This window comes from Lithobates pipiens, unplaced genomic scaffold (assembly GCF_037356315.1).
Source record: "Lithobates pipiens isolate NorthernLeopardFrog02 unplaced genomic scaffold, aLitPip1_a1.2 Scaffold_18, whole genome shotgun sequence".
In the NCBI taxonomy this organism is placed as follows: Eukaryota; Metazoa; Chordata; class Amphibia; order Anura; family Ranidae; genus Lithobates; species Lithobates pipiens.
In genome coordinates, this window is record NW_027507758.1 from 642,505,103 (window position 1) to 642,515,092 (window position 9,990).

Here is a 9,990-nt window from a genome sequence, read left to right on the forward strand (position 1 = left end):
CTCTAAAAGAGCTATAAGAAGGCGCGGTGGCCCGGCAGAAGAACCGAAGAGGGGGACAAGACCCCCGAAGTCGGGAGAAGAGGCCGGTGGCGGGGAGGAAGAAAGCCAGACTCCTCCGCTAGCAAAAGAGCTACAAGAAGATAGCGGAGGAGTCCGGCGAGAAGACCCCCGAAGACGGAAGACCCCCGGAGCTCTGCAATAAAATATTTTAACCCTGTGTTGTGTTTTTTTTTGTACTTTTTTTCACAGGTGAATGGGTAGGGGTACATTGTACCCCATACTCATTCACATAGGGTGGGGGGCCGGTATCCGGGGGGGCCCCTTATTAAAGGGGGCTCCCGGATTCCGATTAGCCCCCTGCCCGCAGACCCCGACAACCAACGGCCAGGGTTGTCGGGAAGAGGCCCTTGTCCTCATCAACATGGGGACAAGGTGCTTTGGGGTGGGGGGGCCGCGCGGCCCCCCCTTCCCCAAGGCACCCCCCATGTTGAGGGCACGCGGCCTGGTACGGCTCAGGGGGGGGCGCTCGCTCACCCCCCTTTCCTGGCCGGCCGGGTAGCGTGCTCGGACAAGGGTCTGTTGTGGACTTGGGGGGGACCCCCACGCCATTGGGGGTTCCCCTTTAAGTCCATACCAGGCGGCGGGGCCCGCGACGTCTCCTTCGCGGGCCCCGCCTACCTGGAGACGCGCTCGAAATGAGCAGACTTTTCTCCGGGCGGGAAAAGTCCGCTCATTTAGAAAGTACAGCGGACTGGCACACACACGGGCGGACTGTCCGCTCAAACCAAGTTTGGACGGACAGTTTTACGGAAATTCCGTAAGACTTTGTTCGTCAGACAGTCCGCTGAAAAAGTCCGCTGAAGCCCACACACGAGCGGACTGTCCGCTCAAATGTGTTTCGGCGGACCCAAGTTGGGCAGACAGTCCGCCCGTGTGTACGCGGCCTAAGAAGTTTAGAAGTATCAGGAGTGTTTGTATTAACAGGGATGTTGAAATCACGAGAAAGATTGTGGGAATTTCCGAAGAAAGAATGTAGGGTAGCCAGACGGAGAACTCATCAAGGAAAGTGGATAATGGTCTAGGGGGCCGGGAGATCACAGCAATTTTTAGGGAAGTTGGAGAGAAGAGACGTATATAGTGAGCTTCAAATGATGAGAGGGAAAGAGAGGGAGGGAAGTGAATAACCTGTAAGGTGCTTTGGAGGGATAAGAGGAATCCCACTCCACCCCCTTGCTTCCATTAGACCTAGGGGAGTGAGTCCAGTGAAGGCCACCCTGGGAGAGGGAAGCAGAAGAAGGGGTGTCAGATTTGTGGAGCCAGGTTTCAGTGAGAGGAATTAGTGACAAAGAGGTCATGAACAGCTGTGAGTTTGTTGCAGACAGAGCGGGCGTTCCAGAGGGCACAGGAGAAGGGGAGGCTGGCGTTGGGAAGAAGAGGAACAGAGACTAAATTGCGTAGATTGTGACTACTGCCAGAGGGTGTAGGGTGATGGGTGTGTTGGGTACAGTTAAATAAGGGAGGCCCAGGGTTAGGGGAAATATCTCCAGTGGTTATGAGAAGCAGAAAAGTAAGGGAGGTAATATGAGAATACAATTTGTATGAGGGGACGTGCTTCAGTACCCTGGGGGGTTTGTTAGCAAGTGGGCTTAGAGTTAGAAAGAGGTGATGAGCGCAGAAGTAGGGGGAGGGGAGAAGTGAGGGTGATATGTACAGATTGTGGGGTGGAGCGGGGGGGGGGGGGTGAAGAAAAGAGAGTTTGAGGAGAGAGGCTGCAATTGTGAAAAGGAGGAGGAGAGGTAAAGAGTGCATGTTTCAGAGAGGAAGGTGAGATCATTTGGAGATGAGGTCACCTGCAGTCTGCTGTGGTTTGCTTTGTGCAAATTGCTGAAGTGACACTTATGTAAAGAACCCCACTTCTCTGGAAGAACCCCTGTATGTGCAGCCCCATCCACACAGCTAACGGAGCAAATCTTTTCACATCACATTCAAATTGCAAGAGGACCAAAAGGCCAAAATTGTAAAGATAAGGGAACCCATCATTTAGGTAAGACTTAATAGCTAAACAAACATTGAAATAATGTGAGCATGGCTACAGATTGAGCTGAAACAGCGGTGACAACCAGATTTACCAAATATGCATGTGAGCAGTCAATGTTCAGGTTAAGGTAGATGGGGGTATAAACGCAGATATATGTGCATATACATGTGTGTGTGTGTGTGTGTATATATATATATATAATATGTGTGTGTGTGTATATATATATATATATGTATATATATACAGTAAATGTTGATTTGTAAAGCCATAGGGAACCTTCTCATCTATCTACCAACCCAGTCCATGTAGGTTCAGGCTGAACTCTGGACTGTTTGGTTGGTCACTGAGAAATGTTTTTAAACCACATTCACTTTGTAAATGTTTTTTATTCTTGTCCTAGTCTTTTTCATGAATGATTTTTAATAAATAAATACTGTTATTTTTTTTAACAAAGAGTACAATATGCCTGAAATGTTTTTTTTTTTTTTCCAATTCCTATTTATACTAATTTTAGGACGGGGATCAATATATAATTAACTGTGTTGTCCACAGAGCCACCCTGGGGTGACAACACTAAACATACCCATAGGAATTGTAAGATCCTCAGAGACAAAGCTGCCTGATGTGGGCGGAGTCCTGGTTTAGGGGAACCAATCAGCTCATGTCTAGTAATAATCTTTGTATTTCTATTTTAGTAGATGGACGGGAGATGAGGAAAACCTCAGAGGATTGTCTCACTTTGTCTCCAGACTGTAAAGTAGAAGATGAGGACATCACACAGTATAGTCCAGGAGAAAACCCGACTACCTCAAATGTCCATCCGGCACCACACAGTGTAGATGGACCATCGTATTCCTCTTATCCTGAGGAACCTCAGACTGTGAGGGACGGTGCCGGACCATCGTATTCCTCTTATCCTAAGGAACCTCAGACTGTGAGGGACGGGGCCGTCTTTCCAACAGAGAAGAGGTTCTCCTGTACTGAGTGTGGGAAGCGTTTCCCTTCTAAATCCCATCTTATTGTGCATATAAGATCTCACACGGGGGAGAAGCCGTATTCCTGTCCTGAGTGCGGAAAATGTTTTTCAGAGAAGTCCAATTTATACACACATCAGAGATCTCACACAGGGGAGAAGCCATATTCCTGTCCTGAGTGTGGAAAATGTTTTTCAGAGAAGTCCAATTTATACACACATCAGAGATCTCACACAGGGGAGAAGCCATATTCCTGTCCTGAGTGCGGGAAATGTTTTTCAAAGAGTTCCCATCTTTTCACACATCAGAGATCTCACACGGGGGAGAAGCCGTATTGCTGTCCTGAGTGTGGGAAGTGTTTTTCACGGAAGTCCAGTCTTTCCACACATCAGAGAACTCACACAGGGGAGAAGCCGTATTCCTGTCCTGAGTGCGGGAAATGTTTTTCAGACGAGTCCGGTCTTTCTTCACATCAGAGATCTCACACAGGGGAGAAGCCGTATTCCTGTCCTGAGTGCGGGAAATGTTTTTCACAGAAGTCCAGTCTTTCCATACATCAGAGATCTCACACAGGGGAGAAGCCATATTCCTGCCCTGAGTGTGGGAAATGTTTTTCACGGAATTCCCATCTTTACAAACATCAGAGATCTCACACAGGGGAGAAGCCGTATTCTTGTTCTGAGTGCAGGAAATGTTTTTCATGCAAGTCCAGTCTTTCCGTACATCAGAGATCTCACATGGGGGAGAAGCTGTATTCCTGTCCTGAGTGTGGGAAATCTTTTTCACATAAGTCCAATCTTTACACACATCAGAGATCTCACACAAGGGAGAAGTCGTATTCCTGTCCTGAGTGCTGGAAATGTTTTTCAAAAAAGTACAGTCTTTCCAGACATCAGAGATCTCACACAGGGGAGAAGCCGTATTCCTGTCCTGAGTGTGGGAAATGTTTTTCACAGACGTCCAGTCTTTCCAGACATCAGAGATCTCACATGGGGAGAAGCCGTATTCCTGTCCTGAGAGAGGGAATTGTTCCTCACTGAAGTCCTGTCTTCCTGTACATCAGGGATCCCACACAACCCTTGAGGTGTATTAGTGTCTTGAGTGTGGGAAATGTCTTCTATATGAATGTTGCTGGACATCACAGCTCTCATGTGGGGAAGAAGCACCCCCTGATATACACCTCAGATATACTCCATGGCTGATCTCCATCATGGAAGAAACAGTTCATAAGGAGATCAGAGATCACTAAAGACATGGATGAAGAGTTGTACCGTGTTGGTCATTGATAACAGTAGAAAAATTTAAATGGAGTCATTACCATTGGCTGAGTACATTTTGTGGTGTAAGATTTCACAAACACTTAGAGGTCTGTTTTAAAAATAAATAGTTGAACAAATGTGACAGCATTATGATCATTGGCTCCATCTAGTGGCCATGAAGTATTGTGCTTTTTTTTTTTTACTGATTGAGGCAAAATGTCTTATGGCCACTAGATGGAGCCGTTGATCATAGGAAATCACTGAGTTAAATTACGGCCAGAATATGTAACGAGTGGATGAATGTTTCTCACATTTGTCGAACATATTTTCTTTACATAGATCCCTTAGTTTCCTTTGTCAGGAATAGTTTCATACTAGTACCTAAGATCATACTCATGCACTAATAATTACAGTAGACTTTGCAGGATAAAAGTTATTTAAACCAACAATATTATCTGATTCCCACCCAGCCTAAAGTACAATGATGGTGGGATTGGTATTGTTCTGGGAGGACGTCATATGACATGCTACCATTCTTGCTGAACATGTGTGCTCACGGAGATGAGTAGTGAGGCGATCGATGGTGCTCTGTGCCCCTTGGACACTGTGCATCACCGTTTCTGGTAAAGAGATGATGAGGCAGGTTCTTTACCATGTGATCAGCTGTGTCCAGTCACATGTAATCAAATGCTGGTCATTGGCATTTCCTTTCCTCAGCGCTGTCAGTGTCACGCGGTATCTGTACAGTTATGGAGTGTTTGTTTATCTTAAATCTCTTCCCTCCCTCCTTCTTCCGAAGATATTATCCTCCAGGATATACAGCTGTATATATCTGGACCCCACTTATTGTTTTCCTAGGATAACAGGGTGAGACTCCGCTATGCTGTGTTTGGTTTGGCGGAGCCCCTAAGTGTAACAAGCATTGCCATTGTGTTGCAGGGGTTGTTCTGAAGATGGGGTATATTCCACGTCACATATAGTATTATTGGCCCCTAGGGATATTGCTACATAGCCATGGATTACATTGGAACCCACAGCTGATTATCTATATTGGATGTAAGTGGCAATTTATGGGGTGAGATATCACACATGTGCATACAATGGTGGCCTAGGTCTTTGTTTCTCTGTTTTTGTAGAATGATCTCCTGTTTATACATGCGCATGTTCATCTTACTGCCCACATTTTGGAACACTTGATATAGGAAACTTACAAGATATTGGAAAGAATATTTTGTAAGTAAGGTATAAGGAGGGTGGATTATGTGAATCTTTCCCCTTCTCCCCTATCCCCCTTTGGGATATAAAGAGCTGCTACTAACTATGCTCTCTACTGTAGTGATATCATTTATAGTAGTGGGTAGATAATTAGTAGTTATTAGAATGATGATGTAAGTACTCTTCCGCAGCAACCCAATTCTTCCAGAGAGATGCACTTTATTGACTTCCAACACAGAACAAAGACTTGCAACAGACGATAAAATCCAACAGAGTAAATCTGACAACAAATATTTTTCCTAGACCTGTGCCTTCATAATCACACACCGAGTGAATAGACTGAACGCCATGTTATATCCCCAATACACTGAATGGCTGACCAATTTGATTGGCCGTTTAACATCTGTAGTCATAAACTGCCCTAATTTGTATTCTTATTATATATATATATATATATATATATATATATATATATATATATTTATTAACATATAATAATAAGTCCCCTTTAATATGTGTGATTACTGATTAGATTAACAGATACCATCTTAACACCCTCTTGATGTGTAGAATACACTTGTATGGAATGCCTATATCCCTAATCTATATTCTTGTATATTAACATCAACAAGTCCCCTTTAATATGCGCAATTAGATTAACAGATACCAATGTGGCCTGCCTAGAATGGACTTGTCTTAGAATGCCTACATATAACACCATATATAAAATATATACATATACAAACCTACATACATATACAAAACACATTATCATCTCGTACCTATGCCTGGGCATTGCAGCAAAGAACATGGGCATATGATGAATCGGGTCTCTGGACCGATATGATCACGGCTCATTCTTTTTAGTAACGCCCATGTTGAGGGCTAAGCCCAAAAAATGTTTACATTTATAAACCTTGATAGGTCTCCAGTGCGAATTGTCTGGGAAGAGTTGAATGTGGGCTGGTGGCGATGTACAAATTTCACCAGCTCACAATAGATTGATACAGATCTTCTGTGAAAAACGTTGATTTTGACAGGGTTAAGAATATTATTATTAAGAGTCCAGAATTGGAAAGTAAACAAAGGGAAGTTGTATATCCCAGGCGCTACGCCAGAGGAATTGTGGTTAGTAAAGAAAAAGAGAAGTAACTGTTGTGTAATTCCGGACACTAGAGAGAAAAATATTAAGGTTTGAAGGTGTTATGGACAAATGAAGGATGAATGGAATGGCCAAATGAATGTGGAATGAGAGAGTGCTTGTATTGTGTTTAATGAACACACAGGGTAACATTTCGATTAGTAAAGTATTTTAAGTGTGTGTCTGGAATGTGCACAGCAGGTTGTCTCATATTGTGTTTAGGCCCATGTTATATTTTCCCTAAAAGTTCGGGGTTAAATTAAATTAAAAGAATTGATAAAGGGATTTTGGTAACGGAAGGGTGAAATTTGAAAAAAAATGTTTGAAGAAGTTACTGAAATTAAATGACTGGGATCAGAATACATTGCTGCGTATATTGAGTTCATTGGGTACTAAAATGTGACGGGAAGGATTTATTTGAAATAAGCAATCAGAATGACTATTCTGGATATTTACCTTCTGAATTCCCAGGGTGTCAGTCGTGAAGTGTTGATGATGAAATGTTGTTTATCCATCAATGTTTTGTTTGTTGCTGATGATCAGACATATTTGCAAAGTCGGGGGACTTCTGAGTCAGAATATGTGTTTGGGTAAAATGTTCTGTCCTTAGTCCCTCGGGTCCACTTGGGTCCTGGGAATAGAAGAAACTAAAAAGGTTTAAGTTTTGTTAAAGTTCTTCCATAATGCTGGATTTGGAAAAATGTTTAGTTAAATATATTGAAGCTATATAATGAAAACCCTTGCTGAGACACATTTTCATTCCTGCATGTTTTACTTATGTTTGAGCCAATTAAGAATATTATTTTTAATACCTCCAATGGTTAAGGCCTAAATTGATCAGGTAGATTCTGTGATTGCTCATGTCGGATGAGGAGTATCTGCCCCAGCCAGCCTGCATTCACCCACAGCCCTAAGCACATGAAGAAATGCCCACCCCAGTCATACCCTACACCCCATTCATACCCTGCAATATACCCTATCCGGATGAAGTGATGACTACAGCTTTAACGTGGAAATCTTCGTTGTTCATCTTTGTTGTTCAAATACCATAGGAGGTGCTCAGATGACTAAAGGCGGACTCCTGCTGGAAAATGTTCCTGCGAATGACACCTCAAGGGGGAGCCAGATGACGCAAACCTGGGGTACAGAATTCCACTGAGCACCACATGAGAGAGATCCCGATGTGCCAGCCCAAAGTCCCCGGTCTCGCCCAACGCATCAGTTCCAGTCTGTCTGTGGATATCAAGTTCTGTCCTTACAAAGAGGCAGTGTTTTGGGGTAGAGAATTCATGTCTGTACATATAAGTGATCACAGAATTGAACCAAAAGGTTTTGGGAAAAGTTGAGCAGAATGAGAGTTATAATGTGGACATTTATTTTTCCTTCTTTTTTTGCAAATTTAATGGACATTCAGAAGCCATCCAAGAGACTTTTCTTTTTGAGCTTTTCTTTGGGACTATTTTTATTTGGCCTAGAGGCTGTCATGCCCCTCCCACTTGTTTCTATGGACTGTCATGCCCCTTTTTCCCTTTTGCATTCCATGGACAATTTCTATGCAGCTGAGATTACGTGTTTGTTGTTTTCTATTTTTGCATGCTTAGAAGGTGGTCCGGGTGAGGGTCAGGGGGCATATTGGGAATGTTGTTGTAGGGTGCCCAGGACATGCTCAACCATTTCAGTGTATATACTGTTTGATGGGATGCTGGCATAGGCACTGTATTATATATGTACTGGTTCACATGTCAGCTACCAGCCTCTGTGTTCTGGGGGAGCCTTAAGGTTATATGTGGCCTACCCGATAACATCACTAATAACACACTCATTGCACATAGAGGGGATGTGTATTCAAAATTTACAGGAACTCCACAGTGTTTGACACCTTAGATTGTGCCCTACATCACACTTCATGCATACCTCTGATCCCCATACTGAGATGGCCAAGCTACTTTCACAGCTTGCCCTTGCAGGATTCTCTGAGGGTGCCTAACAGGTCCTTCAGCAGACAGCCACTGGCCTTGGGCAACAGCACATACATTTGTTGTGGAAGACAATGCCATCTGTGGATTCTAAATGATTCCAAGGGATGGTGTTACTTGGCCTCATTGGTTCTGATAGTGGTGATTCTCGGGGACAGTGAGGAACGTCACTTGCTCAAGGCTAGTGTTCATCCTGGATGCCCCCTCAAACACCGTTTCGCTGGGTCATTGTTTCTAGAAAAGAACATGACCTGGGCATGGTTCCTCTCAGGAGCCTAAGGGGGTATTGACATGATGAAAAAGCAAAATAATTGCTTGGGAGCCCCCTGGGTAACATGGGGGGTTTGGTTTCAATGCTGGATCCTGCACTGATCCTGGATTAGGGATATTGCAATGTTTGTTGTACTGATTTTGCTTATGGGATTACTTTTATATGCTTGTTTCAAGTTTATTATGTGCATGATTTCCAAGGTACTTGACCTTTCCGACCCAGCTGCAGCTAATAGAATATATCTTAACTTTTACAATGGTCACCGGGATGAGTATGTAACAATGAGAAGTCATGTTCATGATTTGATTTCATGACTTAAAGAGGGGATTGTTGTGATATGGCTGAACCAGAGTGACTCCATCTTTATAAGTTCATATAAGATTAACTTGGGTTAACCTATTAGTTAAACTCTGTATTTACAGACTGTAGCAGTTTTCCTATAAAGTATACATATAAGAAAATATAGCTTGCATAAGCAGTTTTATTTTGTACTGTCTAAATGAAGAAATTGTGTCACAATAAGTCTGGGCCACAAGACTCATAACTGTGACTCATGAAAGCAGATGACATAATTAATGATATGTAATGTACACCTCTGTATTAACCACACCCATGTTCTATGCAATGATTGGCTGATAATGGTGCATGTAAATTGTAGACCCGCCCAGAATAAACCAGACAACCCCTGAACAGCAATCTTGACTCATCTCTTCTTGTGTTCAGCAAAATGATGTCTCCTTAGTACTGCAGTGCTAGGGGTTTCGTAAGTGTGGTAATTGCCATAATTATACCTAGCTGGTCTTTGTCAGGTATATAGAAATACCATTTTAATCACAACACAAGGACAAGACATTGATTGCACCATGATGTCTACATTGTATATCCTTTTCCTGGTAAATCAGGTGAGGGCCCAGCAGGCGGCTATCACTAACAGGAGTGCTCCTTAGGGAAGTTTTGACCCATATGTGTATAGATGTCATAGGGGTCCTGGATGAGTTTAACGCCAGAGACCAAGTAAAGGCAGGTTTTGAGTCGGATTCCCCTAATTACTGTCAACAAAAATGTACATATATTACAACCAGCAGTGGTTTGTAAATTACACTAGAAGTAAAAAAA

At 43.2% G+C, this 9,990-nt stretch overlaps 3 protein-coding genes across 10 annotated transcripts in view; 2 read left to right on the top strand and 1 right to left on the bottom strand.

Moving 5' to 3' along the window:
- The window catches only part of LOC143989570 (uncharacterized), a 146,520-nt gene that overhangs the window by 104,095 nt on the left and 32,435 nt on the right, over window positions 1-9,990 (top strand). The gene's annotated exons all lie outside the window — the stretch shown is intronic.
- The window catches only part of LOC143989636 (uncharacterized), a 353,768-nt gene that overhangs the window by 81,567 nt on the left and 262,211 nt on the right, over window positions 1-9,990 (bottom strand). The gene's annotated exons all lie outside the window — the stretch shown is intronic.
- LOC143989703 (uncharacterized) lies at window positions 2,558-9,570 on the top strand. Of its 2 annotated transcripts, XM_077489976.1 has the most exons (2): window positions 2,558-2,910; window positions 2,965-9,570. In XM_077489976.1, exons 1-2 carry the CDS (start codon window positions 2,661-2,663, stop codon window positions 4,050-4,052), a joined length of 1,338 nt encoding a protein of 445 aa, XP_077346102.1. In that variant the 5' UTR covers window positions 2,558-2,660; the 3' UTR covers window positions 4,053-9,570. The 2 variants fall into 2 exon arrangements, with proteins under 2 accessions (XP_077346102.1, XP_077346101.1); XM_077489975.1 differs by having other exon boundaries at window positions 2,558-9,570.

What these genes read in the sequence shown, in the direction of transcription:
- LOC143989703 (XM_077489975.1), top strand. Translation starts at nt 2,661, where the DNA reads ATGTGGGCGGAGTCCTGGTTTAGGGGAACCAATCAGCTCATGTCTAGT.